The sequence below is a fragment of the Staurois parvus genome, unplaced genomic scaffold (assembly GCF_062004578.1).
Source record: "Staurois parvus isolate SC_StPar_1 unplaced genomic scaffold, SC_StPar_1.0 ptg001054l, whole genome shotgun sequence".
Classification (NCBI taxonomy): Eukaryota; Metazoa; Chordata; class Amphibia; order Anura; family Ranidae; genus Staurois; species Staurois parvus.
In genome coordinates this window covers 772,990-792,597 of record NW_028318850.1, presented here as the reverse complement: position 1 = coordinate 792,597, position 19,608 = coordinate 772,990, and the positions used below count along the sequence as shown (strand labels likewise).

General features: G+C 42.3%; 1 protein-coding gene across 1 annotated transcript in view; it reads left to right on the top strand.

The window, feature by feature from the left end:
- The window catches only part of LOC149440764 (uncharacterized), a 43,789-nt gene extending 25,044 nt beyond the window's left edge, over nt 1-18,745 (top strand). Inside the window, exons 4-6 of the mRNA XM_089658168.1 lie at nt 1,062-1,157; nt 3,994-4,422; nt 14,873-18,745. Of these exons, the coding sequence (XP_089514294.1) occupies nt 1,062-1,157; nt 3,994-4,422; nt 14,873-14,928 (581 nt within the window). The 3' untranslated portion in view covers nt 14,929-18,745. The remainder of the gene's footprint in view (nt 1-1,061; nt 1,158-3,993; nt 4,423-14,872) is intronic.
- Nucleotides 18,746-19,608: the final 863 nt, after the last annotated feature.

The window sequence follows — 19,608 nt, the reverse complement described above, 5'->3', positions numbered from 1 at the left end:
CACTATTCCTCCCACTGACACCAATGATGGGGCACTATTCCTCCCACTGATACCAATGATGGGGCACTATTCCTCCCACTGATACCAATGATGGGGCACTATTCCTCCCACTGATACCAATGATGGGGCACTATTCCTCCCCCTGACACCAATGATGGGGCACTATTCCTCCCACTGATACCAATGATGGGGCACTATTCCTCCCACTGATACCAATGATGTGGCACTATTCCTCCCACTGATACCAATGATGGGGCACTATTCCTCCCACTGATACCAATGATGGGGCACTATTCCCCCCACTGATACCAATGATGGGGCACTATTCCTCCCACTGATACCAATGATGGGGCACTATTCCTCCCACTGATACCAATGATGGGGCACTATTCCTCCCACTGATACCAATGATGGGGCACTATTCCTCCCACTGACACCAATGATGGGGCACTATTCCTCCCACTGACACCAATGATGGGGCACTATTCCTCCCACTGATACCAATGATGGGGCACTATTCCTCCCACTGATACCAATGATGGGGCACTATTCCTCCCACTGATACCAATGATGGGGCACTATTCCTCCCACTGATACCAATGATGGGGCACTATTCCTCCCACTGATACCAATGATGGGGCACTATTCCTCCCCCTGACACCAATGATGGGGCACTATTCCTCCCACTGATACCAATGATGGGGCACTATTCCTCCCACTGATACCAATGATGGGGCACTATTCCTGCCACCGACGCCAACGATGGAGCACTATTTCCCTCCAATGACACCAACAATAGGACACTATTCCTCAAACTGACAACAATGAAGGGGCGCTATTCCTCCCCCTAATACCAAAGATGCGTTGTTTACTCCCAGTGATGCCAGGACAATTTCTACTCCCAATGGCCACAGTCCGGCATCCCAAACGTCTGATGGACAGTAAACTGGCCCTTTGTTTAGAAAGTTTGGAGACCCCTGCAGTAGAGTATGCTGAGGAACAATGGCTATTTCTAGTTATTCATTTGTTTCATAATTTTGTCTGTTTTTATATCTCTACAGAGCTGAATGGTAATTTATTCTTTGGACTAAACATGAAAGTTGTGCTGCCTGTACTTGTGGCTTTGGCAGTTGCATTAGCTTGCCTTTTCCTAACAGGTAAGCACCATTCTATTAAAAAAAAAAAAAAATAGTTGTTAAAACTGGAATAAGGAGAACTAGGGATTTTTTTTCTAAACTTTTAAAAACATTTATTATTAACGCAAGTAAAGCTAACAACGTCTCCAGATTTACTGCAGCTGTAGTTTTTCATAGATTAAGGGGTCTATTTTTATAATGAAGCTTCACAGTATTTCATGGGCAGCACAGTGGCTAAATGGTTAGCACTTCTGCCTGGCAGTATCACCCTAGGTTCACACCTAAGCGTTTCCTGCAATGTTTTGCAGAAATTTGCAGTCCATTTAACATTATTTTCTATGGGACATGTTCACACTTGTGCGTTTTCACCCGGTGCGTTTTTTGGAAAGGGTCAGGGACTTTTTTTTAACTCAAAACGTTGCGTTTTTGGTTCTATAGACTTCAATGGGAACACTGCAGAAAAGCATGTATTGTGTTTTTGCTGCATTTTTGCCAAATCTTTTAAATGCGTTTTGCGTTTAAAATCTGCCTAGCAACAAGAAAAATTTCAAAATGGAAAAAAGAACATAAAAAATGCAAGGGCAAAAGCCCAAAACGCAACGTAAAACGCAATGCAGAAACACATCAAACTCAACCTGCATAGGTGTGAACCTAGATGTGGCTTGAATCCCAGCCAAAGCACCACCTGCCTGGAGTTTAAAAGATTATGTAGGGTAGTAAGTGGAGGGTTGGAGGAGCTGGGCCAGTACAGACAGTAATTAGACAGTCCCAGAAGAGGAGAGAGCTCTGACATGCAAGGAGGGAGGGGAGGTGGGAGGAGCTAAGCCAGTACAGACAGTAATTAGACACTCCCAGAAGAGGAGAGGGCTCTGACATGCAAGGAGGGAGGGGAGGTGGGAGGAGCTAAGCCAGTACAGACAGTAATTAGACACTCCCAGAAGAGGAGAGGGCTCTGACATGCAAGGAGGGAGGGGGGTTTGGGAGGAGCTGGGCCAGTACAGACAGTAATTAGACACTGCCAGAAGAGGAGAGGGCTCTGACATACAAGGAGAGAGGGGAGTTTGCTTGGGAACTAATTTTTCCTAGAGTGTCAATTTCCTAGCAGATCCAGAGACACATTGCAAGTTAATAAAAGAAACAATCATGTAAAGAGAATTGCTACAAGTAAGTATAGAAAATAGTTGATTTTTCTGTGCTTTTATCTGCAACTTTTTAAATTACTGACAGGGTCTCTTTAAGGCCTTTTTTCAATGGCAGAGTTCATCACTTCCACCTGGCAGTACTCAGGTCGTTGGTTTGAATCCCAACCACGGCACCACCTGCCTGGAGTTTGCATGTTCTCCCTGTGCCTGTGTGGGTTTCCTCCGGGTACCTGCCACATGCCAAAGACATGCTGGTAGGTGAATCAGCACCTGTCTAAATTGTCCCTAGTATGTGAATGTATGAATGTGAGTTAGGGACCTTAGATTGTACACCCCTTGAGGGTTAGGGACTGATGTGAATGTACAATATATATGTAAAGCGCGGCATAAACTGACGGCGCTATATAAGTACCTGAAATAAATAAATAAATATTTTGTCTAATACATTTATTTTTGCTATAATTGCTAGCGCCATCTACTGGCCATGTTGTGATATTTTCATGGAATACCCTGAATCAGGAGAACACTGCATTATTCCCACTAGATCAGTGGTTCTCAACCTTCCTAATGCCGCGACCCTTTAATACAGTTCCTCATGTTGTGGTGACCCCCAACCATAAAATTATTTACCCAGTAATCATAATTCATGAAGTGTCGTTTTACCTCCAATACTGCTGCTTTCAGCACAGTAGCTGCTTTCTACACAGTAGCTGCTTTCTACACATCGGAAATATGCGTTTTCCCGATGGTCTTAGGCGACCCCTGTGAAAGGTTCATTCGACCCCCAAAGGGGTCGCGACCCACAGGTTGAGAACCACTGCACTAGATGGAGGTGATGATCATAGGAGATAAATGTATTGGGCAAATTTTATTCGTGACGGCTGTGCAAATGCTTGGCACAGTGACATAGTGAAATGTTTTATAAATAGACCCCTTAGAGTCTACTGATATTCTTGTGGTGTGCTACTGTACATGGTACTGCATCCAGTAGTGACTAGGGTTACATTAGTTGGTTCAATGCAAGGCCATTCATGGGCTTGGGTCACAGTGCACCACGAGGCTTCGTAGCGCACTACCATGCATGCGGTGTTCTGTTGCAAACCTTGGTGCAGGGCTCTAGGTGGGCTTTAGTACAGCTTGTGAGGTGTGTTTCCAGCCCATTCAAATAGGCTGGCACACCCACACAAGCAGGGCTGCTGTTAGAAACCACGGGGCCCCATACAGCTGGAGGTCAGATTAAAAATTTCAGGTGAGGTTCGAGAGAGGAGCTCAGGTTGGTTTGGGTCTGGTCCAGCTTACCAGCCATGCTTGGTTATACAGTTGCAACACATCCAATATCATCACACTTATTGAAGTCAAGGTTGGCTCACTCCTGGCTCCAATTAGCTCTGGGAGAAGTCATTAAGCTAGGGCCTCACATACTTTTTCCTCCCTGCACTGTGAATGTTTACATGTTATGTGCAATTAAACCATGGCAACATCTAATATTTGTGTAGTATTATGTTCAGCAGACTGTGTTCTTCTATTGTTGTGACTTAGATGATGTTCAGAGCACATTTTATGCCCAATTCATGCAAAACTCCACGTAATGCCAAGGGGTTCACATACTTTTTCTTGCAACTGTACAGTAAATCTACCTGTATATCGCCATCCACAGTCATTGGTCTTTACATTCTTCTTGCCAGCGTCCCGACCCTTGTTATCTCTTCCTGCAGGATCACCAGAGGTTTCTGAGATTTTCGGAGTGGATGATTTTGTTCATAGGAAGAGATCCACCCTGGTCTTCATGGTTTCAGGTTTCAGACAAAAAAATATTGAGATTCATCTATACATAAAGAGAGGTGAGAGCAAGGAAAAGCTCAGGTCCTGGAAATACCCGCTACCTCAACCGGCAATACAATATAAAGGAGACCATCAGAAGGAGAAAAGTTCTACCCCGGTCTACAGCAAAGTTGGCTTTTCCTTGGAAAGTGAAATACAGTCTCTCACATTAAGGGGATCCTGCTTGTCATACAGCTGTCTGTGTTCAACCCATATAACTCCTGACAAGGACAGAGATGAGGGGGCAGAACTCAGTGTAGACGTGATCCGTGCTACTAAAAGCTTTCATTTCATTGGATGCCAGAAGATGGAGATAAGCAAAGGTAAGCTTCAAAACATGAGAATTATGTATTTATTACAGGTAGTATATAGCACTGTCAATTTACGCAGCACTTTACTTATATATTGTACATTCACATCAGTCCCTAACCCTCAAGGGGCGTACAATCTAAGGTCCCTAACTCACATTCATACATACACATACTAGGGACAATGTAGACAGGACACAATTCACCTACCAGCATGTTTTTGGCATGTGAGAGGAAACTGGAGTACCCAGAGGAAACCCATGGAGGCACAGGGAGAACATGCAAACTCCAGGCAGGTAGTGCCGTGGTTGGGATTTAAACCAACAACTCCAGTACTGCCAAGTGGAAATGCCAACCATTTAGCCACTGTGCTGCCCTGAATATTTATAAAAAAATGTGTGAATGTCTCCAATCATTCTTATAACTGTCACAAATAATCCCCATAATTTCTCTAATAGATTTATTTTGTATGATCTTTAGGACCATCTAGTGGCCATGATTCAGTATTTTCCCGGTTGGAGTATTTTAGGAAACTACCGCATTATGTCCACTAGATGGAGCTGACATTCATAGGAAATATACATATTACACAAATTACTGGGATTATTCATGATGACTTTGGGAATGTTTGAGACATTCTCACAACAATTGTTTTTTTTATTAATAGACCCCTAAGTGATATAACGAGCTAACATTCTATACCTCATATGAAATCAGACATATTGTAACCACTTGACAACTAGGCTATAGCTGAATAACGGCTACAGCGTGGTTGTATAGTTCTGGGAGGGCTTCATATGACGTCCTCCCAAAACACACCCCCTGTGCGCTCCCAGCGGTGCGCACCTGGCGCTATCTGTGTCTTCGGATACAGCTTATCACATGACAAGGTAAAAGGCCAATCACAGCGGCTTTTTACCACGTGATCAGCCGTGTCCAATGACACAGCTGATCACAAAGTAAATACAGTTGCTGGTTATTGGCAGCACTTTCCTACCGCTGTCACAGGGTGAGGAAAGTACTGCTAATAACCGGCAAGTGTCAGAGGACATCTGCACTGATTATCAGTGCAGCCCCAAAAGTGCCCATCAGTGCTGCATATCAGTGCAGTATCATCAATGCAGCATCCATCAAGAGTTGGTTCTGGCCAGCTCAGTGGATTGCTTCAAAAAAGTCCTGTATTTTTTCTTAGATACACAGAATATAACTGGATACTAATATTTATTGGTAAAGTTGATCCAGGGAATATCCGATTGCCTCTCGGGGGATCAGGAAGGAATTCTTTCCCTGCAGGAGCAAATTGGATCGTGCTTTGCTGGGTTTTTTTTGCCTTCCTCTGGATCAACTGTGGATGTAGGATTGTAACTTTTTTTCAGCCAGACTAACTATGCAACTATGTAGCATCATCATTGCCTTCTCGTTTATTCCAACCAGTGCCGCTTTATCAGTGCCCATCAGTGCTGCCTATCAGTGCAGCCTCATCGATGCACATCCGTGAAGGAGAACCTGTTTGTAAAATGTTATAATGCAAACAAAGAAAAACTTTCCTTTTTTCAAATTTTTTGCTGTTTTTTCGTTTATAGTGCAAAAAATAACAAAATCCCCAGTGGCGATGAAATGCCACCAAAAGAAAACTCTATTTGTGTGTGTTAGACAAACTAAAAGCTGATATCACTGTCCCAGAGGTCCTAGCAGCAGTAAAAACGCTCAAGACGCAAAAAAACGCTGGACCTGATGGTTTTTCAACACTATACTATAAAAAATTTGCCGACTCCTTAGGTCCCCCCCCCCCCCCCGACTAACTTTTTCAACCACTTACGCTCCCATTCAGACCTTCATCCGTCGTCTAAGGCAGCTCAAATAGTGATGAAACCTGGAAAGGACCCCCAAGACCCCCATAACTTTAGATCCATTTCATTATTAAATGGCCTACATCAAAATTCTCGCCACTTGAATGAACTCCTTCATACATCATCTCATTCACAAGAATCAAGGGGGCTTCGTCCCCCTCTGACAGGCTTCAGACAACAACCGCAAGGGTATCCATCTAATCCATCTGCTACAACAACACAAATCCCCTGGCATGATTCTGAGCCTAGACATACATAAAGCATTTGACTCACTTTCTTGGGAATACATGTACTATGCTCTATAAAAATGGGGATTCCCACCCAGTTTCATATGCTGGGTGAGGGCTCTCTACTGCGTACCCTCCGCCACAGTTCGTTACCTCTTCGAACAATCCACCCACTTTCCTATTCATAGAGGAACACGCCAGGGATGCCCTCTTTCCCCGATACCTTTCGTTCAAGCCCTGGAACGCTTACTTCAGCATATAAGATCCAATCCGGACATCAAAGGTGTTACGTTCGCTCATCAAACCTTTAACGTTACCGCATTCGCTGACAATCATCTTCTGACTCTGACCCAACCACACACCTCTGTACCTACCCTCTTCTCCATTTTATGTAGATTTTCCAACATTTTGGGTCTCATAGTAAATGAAGACAAATCTTCGGCCCCGTAACGTTTCCCTCCCCATGGCGAACGTAAACTTACTAAAACAAAAATTACAACTTTACCTGGCCTCCACGCACACCTAGAATACCTAGGGATTACCCTTACAAACTCTTAGTACACCCTCTGAGGCCAATTATATCTCAACTTTCCACTCCCTCAAAACCCTCTTACAACTTTAAGATTGACGATTTTATTACCTGCACAAGTAAATATGTTTACCTAATACAATGCCCCTGTCATTTACAATATATTGGACGAACAACTAGACGGTTGAGGGATCGTTTAAAAGAACACGTGAATAATATCAGAAAGGGCTATAAGGATCACTCATTATCCCTGCACTATAAAACGCATCACAACCAAGATCCATCGTCATTAATATTCATGGGTATAGGAATGATAAACGCACATTGGAGAGGCCAAAATAAAAAAAGAGCTATCTCACAATTGGAGTCTAAGTGGATAAATGACCTTGGATCCTTATATCCAAAAGGTCTCAATATTGAATTTGACTTGAATTGCTTTATTGATGACAGTTAATGTGCGTTTACATTGCCCTGAAACTATTGATATTTTTGCCCTGTATTAATAGATGTGGTTGACAATACCCTATTTTTATCAACACCAACACAATTTGTCATTGTGAATTCTATTTTATATATGTTTTTTAGGTAGTTTTATAACGTACTATTCTTATGTATCATTATTGAAATTTATGAGTGTTTTTTTCCTGACCATATGAAATATATTATACCGTACTGACCTATTTTTAAATATATACTTAATAAAATATATTAAATTTTAAATGTATTGATATTACCTACATCTATTTATCACAGCAGAAATGGCTATCGCATAACTATTTTATAACCATTTATTCTTATAACCTTCTACTATCATGATTTTTCAATTAATATTTAATATTTATTAAACCTTTTTGCTGAGTTATCAGTGAGTAGTCACTGATTAACTATTGACATTTATATCGTAACGTAAAGCAAAATAATGGAGCAATCTCCCCCAATTTTATATTATATAAATTCTGCAACATGCATTTATATATACATATATATATTATTTGAATATATTGCAGTAAATTACCCAGTCCCATGTGGATATGCTTTTCCTGGTATGAAACCAATGTCACTGGACAGCATAATGCTCCTTTTAGTAATATTATTAAGGTTTATTTTTGTCAGCAGTTCGATCGATGTTTTTAAAAGACTTTGTTTTCCCCACCTACATCATGGCGCCTGCCTGGTATACTCTATATAATTCTAATGGACACTTGGAGAATAAGTGTATTTCCCCTTAACGATCTACGGCAAAATGGAGCCGATCAACTGCGCATGCGCGAGACGCCGGCAAAATGGCCGCCGCGACTAGCGCGATTGCCATTTCTTTGTATAAATAGATGAGGAAGGATGTCCTGCTGTAAGCCCTGACCCTCTGAGGACGTGCATCGCACGAAACTCGTCAGGAGGGGCTACAGCTTATGGACATCTAGCCACTTTATGTGGCCAACATTCTATGGTCAGTAATTTTTGTTATTTCACCTTTTTGACCATTAAACCTGAGTCAAACAGCATCACACTATGTGGCGTCCTTTATTGGGCTCTCTTTGAGAGCACCATCTCCCACAGTGCCTATCTGGACTAAGGAGTTCTTTGACGCCCACACGGTTGGATGAACCCTGGTTATTGCTCTTTGCGGTGAGACAGAGGATAGGACGCAGTACGATCTGACCAGAGCTCTGATGCTGGAGAGATCTTGCAGATTACTTTTCTCTACATGCGTTATTTTAACGCACCTCTGGTGAGTGCGCACTCTATCTGCTCCTAGGATTTTTTCACCTCTCTACAACCATTAATCTGGGACGAGGACTTTATGTGTGCTTCAACATTTTTTATTGATTAACGCACTGTTTACCATTGTGTCACATCTTTTTGACTACTGACATTCACATGTATATTTACCTTATAGAGAATTATTTGTATTTTGATTCTAGCGCTGCACCTATTTTTCTCTTTTTACCTCTTACAACTTTGTCACGCCAACCTCTCTCATGGATGGGCAGAATAAACGCAGTAAAAATGACCATCCTTCCTAAACTTCTATATTTATTCCGCACTCTCCCTGTCCCAATCCCTTCTTACGCCCTGAAATATTTTCAAAATCACGTTTTATGCTTTATTTGGTCCAATAAAAGATCTAGGGTCACTAAACATACAATGCTCACACACTGGAAACAGGGAGGCTTGGGAGTCCCTAATTTTCCCAAGTACTATATGGAAACTCAAGGCTTCACTTTTAATCTCATTGTATGCAGCACAACAAGCTCCCATATGGGTAACTATAGAAGTGCTCTCCTGCCAACCGATCTCGCTCTCTTCGCTCTTATGGCTCACCCCAAAATCCAGCCCCACATCTATCAGTCCTCTAATGGCCCACTCATTACGTATATGGGATTCCACAAAATATACTAGTGGCCTACTCTCCCCTCATTTACTGCTGCTCCCTCTTGTGGGCAACCCTCTGTTTCCACCCGGCCTCAAATTCCCCACCGCATTCCATTGGTGGATCTCCTACTACCTCAAATGTATTCACTCATTCCTCATGGGCCACTCAGTTTACACATGGGTAGAATTAAGTGATATACATCAAGCCCCCTCTACGGAACTTTTCCGATATCTCCAGATCAAACATTGGGTAAATTTGGTCCTTACTGACAAAGACCCGACCACACCATTATCCTTGTTCGAACACATATGCCACCGGACGCCTCTCTCTCTCCTAAACTTAGCTCTATTCTGTCTGTACTCACAATTAACTAACTTACAGAACCCCAACAATCACGCTTACGTTTCCAGATGGCAAAGAGACCTTAAAGGCACTAAAGATCATGCATGTCAGTCACAGATATGGTTAACTTTGATCTCATGTTCTACCAACGTCTTCACTATGGAATTGGCTTTCAAAATTGTGACAAGATGGTATCTTGTCCCATCCCACTTAGCATTTCTTCACCCATCCACCCCAATATCTGCTTCCGAGGCTGTAACACACCGGGCGATGTTCTACATACAGTTGCAAGAAAAAGTATGTGAACCCCTTGGGATTACTTGGGAGTTTTGCATGAATTGGGCATAAAATGTGCTCTGAACGTCATCTAAGTCATAACAATAGAAGAACAGTCTGCTGAACATAATACTACACAAACATTAGATGTTGCCATGGTTTAATTGCACATAACATGTAAACATTCATAGTGCAGGGAGGAAAAAGTATGTGAACCTTTGGACTTAATAACTGGTTGACCCTCCTTTGGCAGCAATAACCTCAACCAAACGTTTCCTGTAGTTGCAGATCAGACCTGCACAACGATCTGGAGTAATTTTGGACCACTCCTCTTCACAAAACTGTTTGTGTAGCAATATTCTTGAGATGTCTGGTGTGAATCGCTCTCTTAAGGTCATGTCACAGCATTTCAATCGGGTTGAGGTCAGGACTCTGACTGGGCCACTGCAGAAGGCGTATTCAGTGATGTTGCAGCCATTGTTTTGTTGAATTACTTGTATGCTTTGGGTCATTGTCCTGTTGCATCACCCATCCTCTGCGGAGCTTCAGTTGGCGGACAGATAGTCGTACGTTTTCCTGCAAAATGTCTTGATAAACTCTGGAATTCATTTTCCCATCAATGACAGCAATCCGTCCAGGCCCTGAGGCAGCAAAGCAGCCCCAAACCATGATGCTCCCTCCGCCATGTTTTACAGTGGGGATGAGGTTTTGATGTTGGTGTGCTGTGCCTTTTTTTCTCCACACATAGTGTTGTGTGTTCTTCCCAAACAACTCAATCTTGGTTTCATCTGTTCACAGTATATTTTGCCAGTAGTGCTGTGGAACATCCAGGTGCTCTTTTGCAAACTTCAAATGTGCTGCAATATTCTTTTTGGACAGCAATGGCTTCCTCCGTGGTGTCCTCCCATGTACTCCATTCTTGTTTAATGTTTTCCTTATTGTAGATGTGTCAACAAAAATGTTAGCATGTGCCAGAGATTTCTGTAGGTCTTTAGCTGACATTCTGGGATTCTTCTTTACCTTATGCAGCATTCTGCGCTGTGCTCTTGCAGTCATTTTTACAGGACGACCACGCCTAGGGAGAGTAGCAACAGTGCTAAACTTTCTCCATTTGTAGACAGTCTGTCTTACCGTGGACACATGAACATCAAGGCTTTTGGAGATACTTTTGTAACCCTTTCCAGCTTCATGCAAGTCAACAATTATTGATCGTAGGTCTTCTGAGAGCTGTTTTCTGCGAGGCATGGTTCACATCAGACAGTGCTTCTTGAAACCAGTAAACCCAAAACAGGTGTTTTTTAAGGGCAGGACAGCTGTCAGCAACACATCCAATATCATCACACTGATTGGAGTCAAGGTTGGCTTACTCCTGGCTCCAGTTAGCTCTGGGAGAAGTCATTAAGCTAGGGCCTCATATACTTTTTCCTCCCTGCACTGTGAATGTTTACATGTTATGTGCAATTAAACCATGGCAACATCTAATGTTTGTGTAGTATTATGTTCAGCAGACTGTGTTATTCTATTGTTGTGACTTAGATGACGTTCAGAGCACATTTTATGCCCAATTCATGCAAAACTCCACGTAATCCCAAGGGGTTCACATACTTTTTCTTGCAACTGTATATGGTAGACATGCCCTATGCTTTCCAGATTTTGGTCTAAGGTCCTCACACTACTCCAATCACTACTTACTCCTTTCTGAGAGACCCTTGGTATACTCTTACACTTAAAACCTCCGGGCATGTCTAAACACTAATTTAAGCTAGCCACCCATGTACCGTACTCTTGGCGGCCAAACAAACCATAGTGAAAGCCTGGAAACAGCAGTTTGTATCCTTTACAGAAGTTCACCGCCACCTTGACCTCTTTTTAATAAACGAGAAACTGTCTAGCATACTCTCCACGAGACGCCCGTGAGAGATTCCTCAAAACTTGGACTCCATGGATCCAACAGGTCCATCCCGAGATTTCAGTGAACAACTTCACCTCACTATAACTTTTTAAAACTTTCCAAATTGAACTCAAGCATTTTGGATATCTATCCTCTCCAATTTGCTTCTACTTCTCCTCTTTCTTCTTTTGATCTGTTTTTTGGCTCTTCCATGGGGATGTCCTACAACCTGTGAGATGTCCTACACATCTTCTTAGTTTGATGGCATATTAGTATATCTTAAATATTTTATACCCTTTGACCAGTGTCAGCGGTTAAGCTACAGACAGACAACCCTTTCTGGGCGTTGACTAACTAACCGACACAATAATGTATGTTCTATTTCTACTTTTTGACGTGTTGCTTAGAATGTTACCTATTCTAATTACGTTCCACTTCTATATGACCACTGTTGACTGCAGTTTATAGTTGCGATTCTGTTTTTGTACTATAGAATGGTTCAAATTGTACTTTAAAATACAAAAAAAATGTAAAATTATTGAAAGGAAAGCTCTATTTGTGTGAAAACAATTATAACAAATTCATATGGGTACAGTGTAGCATGACTGCACAATTGTCATTCAAAGTGCAACAGCGCTGAAAGCTGAAAATTGGTATGGGTAGGAAGGAGGTAAAAGTGCCCAGTAGGCAAGTGGTTAATGTGAAAGGCTCCATATACAGCATGCTTTCATTGAAAAAGGTGTCCTACATATAAGGTCTGGAGAACTTTCTTGAAATAGGGTTTGCACATATACTGTATAACAGCTTAGACACATGCTTAGGAATTAAATATACAATTTTTACTGGCACACTTGAGTTGCTGGTGGTCATGGGTTGCACCTTTGGACTGTGTATGATAAAAGCTGAAATCCCATTAGTTGAATATGAAATACATACAGTCAGGTCCATAAATATTGGGACATTGACACAATTCTAACATTTTTGGCTCTATACACCACCACAATGGATTTGAAATGAAATGAACAAGATGTGCTTTAACTACAGACTGTCAGCTTTAATTTGAGGGTATTTACATCCAAATCAGGTGAACGGTGTAGGAATTACAACAGTTTTCATATGTGCCTCCCACTTATTAAGGGACCAAAAGTAATGGGACAGAATAATCATAAATCAAACTTTCACTTTTTAATACTTGGTTGCAAATCCTTTGCAGTCAATTACAGCCTGAAGTCTGGAACGCATAGACATCACCAGACGCTGGGTTTCAACCCTGGTGATGCTCTGCCAGGCCTCTACTGCAACTGTGTTCAGTTCCTGCTTGTTCTTGGGGCATTTTCCCTTCAGTTTTGTCTTCAGCAAGTGAAATGCTCAATCGGATTCAGGTCAGGTGATTGACTTGGCCATTGCATAACATTCCACTTCTTTCCCTTAAAAAACTCTTTGGTTGCTTTTGCAGTATGCTTTGGGTCATTGTCCATCTGCACTGTAAAGCGTCCAATGAGTTGTGAAGCATTTGGCTGAATATGAGCAGATAATATTGCCCAAAACACTTCAGAATTCATCCGGCTGCTTTTGTCAGCAGTCACATCATCAATAAATACAAGAGAACCAGTTCCATTGGCAGCCATACATGCCCACGCCATGACACTACCACCGCCATGCTTCACTGATGAGGTGGTATGCTTAGGATCATGAGCAGTTCCTTTCCTTCTCCATACTCTTCTCTTCCCATCACTCTGGTACACGTTGATCTTGGTCTCATCTGTCCATAGGATGTTGTTCCAGAACTTTGAAGGCTTTTTTAGATGTCGTTTGGCAAACTCTAATCTGGCCTTCCTGTTTTTGAGGCTCACCAATGGTTTCCATCTTGTGGTGAACCTTCTGTATTCACTCTGGTGAAGTCTTCTCTTGATTATTGACTTTGACACACATACACCTACCTCCTGGAGAGTGTTCTTGATCTGGCCAACTGTTGTGAGGGGGGGTTTTCTTCACCAGGGAAAGAATTCTTCGGTCATCCACCACAGTTGTTTTCCGTGGTCTTCCGGGTCTTTTGGTGTTGCTGAGCTCACCGGTGCGTTCCTTCTTTTTAAGAATGTTCCAAACAGTTGTTTTGGCCACGCCTAATGTTTTTGCTATCTCTCTGATGGGTTTGTTTTGTTTTTTCAGCCTAATGATGGCTTGCTTCACTGATAGTGACAGCTCTTTGGATCTCATCTTGACAGTTGACAGCAACAGATTCCAAATGCAAATAGCACACTTGAAATGAACTCTGGACCTTTTATCTGCTCATTGTAATTGGGATAATGAGGGAATAACACACACCTGGCCATGGAACAGCTGAGAAGCCAATTGTCCCATTACTTTTGGTCCCTTAATAAGTGGGAGGCACATATGCAAACTGTTGTAATTCCTACACCGTTCACCTGATTTGGATGTAAATACCCTCAATTAAAGCTGACAGTCTGCAGTTAAAGCACATCTTGTTCGTTTCATTTCAAATCCATTGTGGTGGTGTATAGAGCCAAAAATGTTAGAATTGTGTTGATGTCCCAATATTTATGGACCTGACTGTACCAATACAAACCTGGAACCTGTTTTACCTGCCAAAGGATTTGTATTTTTGGCCATAATTAGCAACAACTAAAAAGATTATTGGCAAATGGCATTGGACATGGAGCAATGCACCTTCACATGGCAGGTCAATCAGATACAGCTCAAGGAACCCCTAGCAACCTCTGGAGGAACCCTGGCTTAGAATAGCTGACCTAGATCAACACCTTCCACGATTATTTTATGCTTGGAATCATGAATGGTTACATTTGTAGCCAAGTGTGAGAAATATTCAAATACAAGACAAAGGCATTGGGCTAAACAGGGACATATACAATAGGAGCTGCTGTATTTCTGATGACTTCTTAAAAGCACCAAAACAACCAGATATTCTCATTGTCTTTCTTTCTTTTTATATTGCAGATGAACCAGAGAAATCAAACCCATTCAGGCATGAAAAGCACCAAGATGGCCAGTAAATGGAGCTTAGAATGCACTCCTATCATCTACCTCCTTCAATTGTGTGAGCAGAATAAAGTCTTACAAACCTATGAATAGTGATAGGTCAAACACCCCCCCCCCCATTTGGTTCGCAGTCGAATATTCGAACCTAACAAAAGTTCAACTGCAAACTTCGAATCAGATTACAAATAATTGGCATTCACTAAAAAATGCTACTAAAATAGGGCATGAGTTATTTTAATAAGTCATGCAGTATTTTAGTAGGGAAAACATTATTTAATGTTTCAGCTGTCAGTGGGGTTCCCTGCTGACAGCTGAATGTAAAAAGAATGGTGTGGGCACCTCCCCCCATTCAAATCCGACCCTTATCCGAGCATGCAGCCCGGCAGGTCAGGAAAGGAGGGGGGCAAGTGAGCACTCCCCCCTCCTTAACCATACCAGGCCACATGCCCTCAACATGGGGGGGTGCTTTGGGGCAGGGGGGCTCCTCCCCAAACCACCTTGTCCCCATGTTGATGAGAACAAGGGCCTCCTGGTCTGTGGTTGTGCGGTCTCTGGGCAGGGGGCTTATCGAAATCTGGGCCCCCAGATCCCGCCCCCCCCCATGTGAATGAGTATGGGGCACAAGGTACCACTACTCATTCACAAAAAAAAAACTGTAGTGTATAAAATGACAGACCATCTTTGACAAGTCCTTTTATTAAAACAACAAAAAGTTTTTAAAAATATCCCCCGAAGTAGATCCAATGTCAATCACGATGCCCGTCTCCACCACAGACCTGAGGAAAAAAAAGGCTCCATTCTCACTGCTCCTTCCTTCTGCCAGCCTGAGAGTTTTTAAATATCTAAGGAGCGGGGACACCTGGTGACGTCAATTGGGTGACCCCACCCCCTTGTGACATCGTTGGCCCAGCTGGCCACAGTCGATGGCGTCACAAGGGGGCGGGTACATTTGTGCTATGACTGGCCAATGCATTGGTCAGGTGCATTGCTTTGACCAATCACAATGCACTGTCAGAGACAGTGCATTGTGGGGCGCAGCAGGCGAACAGCCTGCTAAATGCCCTTACCGTTTGTGTGTTCGCCGAACACACGAACGGCCAATGTTCAAGTGGAACTTACGTTCGACTCGAACATCAAGCCCATCACTACCTCTGAACATAAATTAAGAAGTGTTGACGATGAAATGTCAAGCACTGTGTCCATGCAGAAGTGAAACAGCAAGATGGAGGACACCAAAAAACATTCAAAGCCAAAGTTACCAGCAAAAGTCCTAAAATAAAAAAAGAATGGAAATCGGAAAAGATGAGCAAGTAAGAGCAGCCATCTAAACTGAAAGACAAGCCTACCCTTCCAACCTGTGCCAGCCCCAACCAAGACTACCCAGTTCTGGCTCACTCTATGGTCCAGAGGAGAAATGGAATTTCCCAGTTTTGTCACTGGATGCACTGCAAACCCTGGTTTGGGGCAAATTATCCAGATTTAGTATCCATCCAGGTTGGCATGAACCAGTTTCAGACTTCATTCTATATGGTTTTTTTTGTATAAAAAATCAAATACCTACAGAATTTCTCAGCAAGTCTACATAAATACATTTCTGACAAGTTGGAACATTCATCAACAGTATCATTTTTCAAACAAGTTCCACTTTTTAGTATTAAAAAGTTGTCCTTAAGCTCCAGGCTGTGACTAGGTTGAGATGACGTCCTCAGTCTGCTGCAGGCAGGAGGAAGCATTTTCTCACTCTCCGCTCCCCTTTCCCCCGTGATTAGACGGCACCATTGTAACTTTGCAGCAAGTCACAAGGTGAGAGGCTGCAGCAGAGGCTGATCTGGGTCAGACATTTGTGAACATAGCCAAGACCTGCACAAGCACCAGGATTTACATGATCATGTCATCTGAGTCCAGAAAGAAGATGGTGAGGCCTGAACAAAAATGTCTCTGTTCTTCTGGAAAGAAAAGCATAAAGGATAAATAACTCTTTACTTGTAATGACTCCTTCCTTGTCTTGCATGAATTTACCATGGAAGTATATATCTGACGCTAGGTCCATTTTTTAAAAGCAATGTGGTTTTATATATACTGTATTTGGTTTCTTTATTTTCATTCAGCAGGTGGAGCTTTTATTTTCACATTTTTCCAGGCTCTTCTTATCTGCTTTGGAAAAAAAATCCTTACTTTACAGAGCTAAAAAACACAAGCTGATTTTTACACGCTAAACTGAATAAAGCCGGCCATATACGGGTCGAATTCCTAAAGAATTTTCTTTCGAAAATCTTTTCTAAGAAGTTTCTTTCAAATTTTGCATCATTAGTGGGCCACAGCAACGGTCGATTTCCAAGCGCCCATCCAATTTGAGTGATCGGGCATATTGGAAATTTTTTGAAAAACAAATTTCTAATCAATGATGGGAGAATCGAAAAAGAAATAAACGTGAGCTGTGACCTGGAAAGAAAATTATTGGCTACGAATATTGTTTTCTGTAGCAACATGAGGTGAAATTGAAGGCTTGGTTGGTCGAATTTTGAAATCAATGGTGGCGCCATCGGATTTCAAAATGCACAAAATTTCTGATTTTTTATAAAGAAAATTTGTTTGGAATTCGACCCTTGTATGGCCTGCATAAGTCAAAGCATTGACTCCTCCCACCTGTCTGATCCGTTCAGACTGCTGTCTATAAGGTGAGAGTCTGAAGGTAAGCAGCCCCTGCTGTGTTCTCTATTATCTACGGTTCTTTGTTTTTTTTTATATTTTTAACTTTTAAGTGTTTTTGTATGAATCCCTTTTTTTAGAAAAACATTTAAAGCCTAACTACAGGCATTGCAAAAAAAAAAAAATGCCCATTGAAAAGGAACTTCAGTTTTTATTTTTTTTTTTTTAAAGGTCAGTTACTGTAGCTGCTGACTTTTCAAATTCAGGTAATTAGCATTGCCTATGTCCCTCGTCTTCCTGTAGCCAATTCCTTCATATTGCCAGGCCCCTGGCACCCCCATCATAGCTATGGGAGTCAGCTGTGGCTTCCTGAGAAACCATTGCCACATGTGCGAGTTTGCGTGGTGCACTCTCAATGGTCCTGCAGCCTCCTGGGACACATCACAGGAGGCTGCAGGACCATTGAGAGTGCACCACGCAAACTATGGGAGGGCAGGGGGTGAGGCAAGAGGCATTTGCCTTGACTAGGCAAGGATTGCAGAAGTGGGAGTGGGTACTGATGCTCTAGGACAGGGGTGTCAAACTGGCGGCCCTCCAGCTGTTGTGAAACTACAAGTTCCATCATGCCTATGGAAGTCACGCTTGTAGCTGTCAGTCTTGCAGTGCCTCATGGGACTTGTAGTTTGGCAATAACTGGAGGGCTGCCAGTTTGATACCCGTGCAGAACCCCTGACCTCTGTCTGGACAGTGCTGATCCCATGCATTCTCTAGCAATACACACCAAACTGAGCATGTGCAGAGTGACTCCACACAATGTTTTATCAGGAGATAAGAGGGGGGCACTGGAAGAAAGGGGGGGATCAGAGAAGACAGGATCAAACAGGCTTTTTACACAATGCAGAGGATTAACCCCTTAGGTTCCACAGTGAGTATAACAAGCATGCTTTACTGCATCTACAGACTGATTGTACTGTTGTAGGTTTAGTAACACTTTAAGTATTTTTTTTAATGTGTTTTGTATGATTCCGTTACTAAAAAGACATTTGAAGATATGTCCTCCTGGTGAATGGTTAATCAGCACATTGAAATGACCGTCAGTGTTCCAGTTGGTCACACAGTTAACTTTATGAATGTTACTATTTTTAAATTTTCAATAAAAAAAAGGTGCTATAAAAATTTCAATCCTCTAATCTGCCTATTTATCTATGATACATATGGGAGATATTGCTCCCCATTTCTTTGTGGTCTACTATTGGATGAGAAGTAAGGTATGGCCATCGGCGATATGGTTATAAGAATGCCAAAAACTCTGGGGAGGGATCTACATGGAATTCCCATGACATCACTTAACTACCATATTTGGTATTGATAGAAATATTGTCAACGACACAGACCCCTTCAGAGCAAACCCCTAACCCTTAGCACAGCTTTTACAGCCTATGTTCTACATGCAGGGGTCTCCAAACTATGGCCCTCCAGGTGTTGAGGAACTGCAAGTCCCATGAGACCTTGCAAGACTCTAAGAGCCACAGGCAAGACTCCCAGAGGCAGAGGCATGATGGGACTTGTAGGACTTCAACAGTAGGAGGGCCATAGTTTGGAGACCCCCCCGTTCTACTGGCCTGTACTGCTGGCTAAATCCACCCCCCAAGGTTTGTAGAACTGGTTCTGGCTCTCTGCATATGCTCTGCTCTGCCTTTAGCCATTTTGGAGGTCATGTGATGGGATACAATTCACCATACTCTATTTTTGACCTTCAGTCCATACATCTGCTTTTTCTTCAGATGATTATTTATATTAAGTGGAAATCTTTTGCTGAATCTCACACCCCCGGTCATCTACAGTTCACCTTGGTCTACTGTTGTTTGCCATTACCTTTCTAGATCTTTCAAAACGAAAAATTTCTAATGGTCTTTCTAGGCACAAAAACTCGGTACACAAAAGGTAAAACCTTAACATATCACTTTAAAACATATCTTGTATGTCATTTAAAAAAAAAAAAACGACATTGCGCACTTGAAACCCAGCTGATCCCCCACAACCAA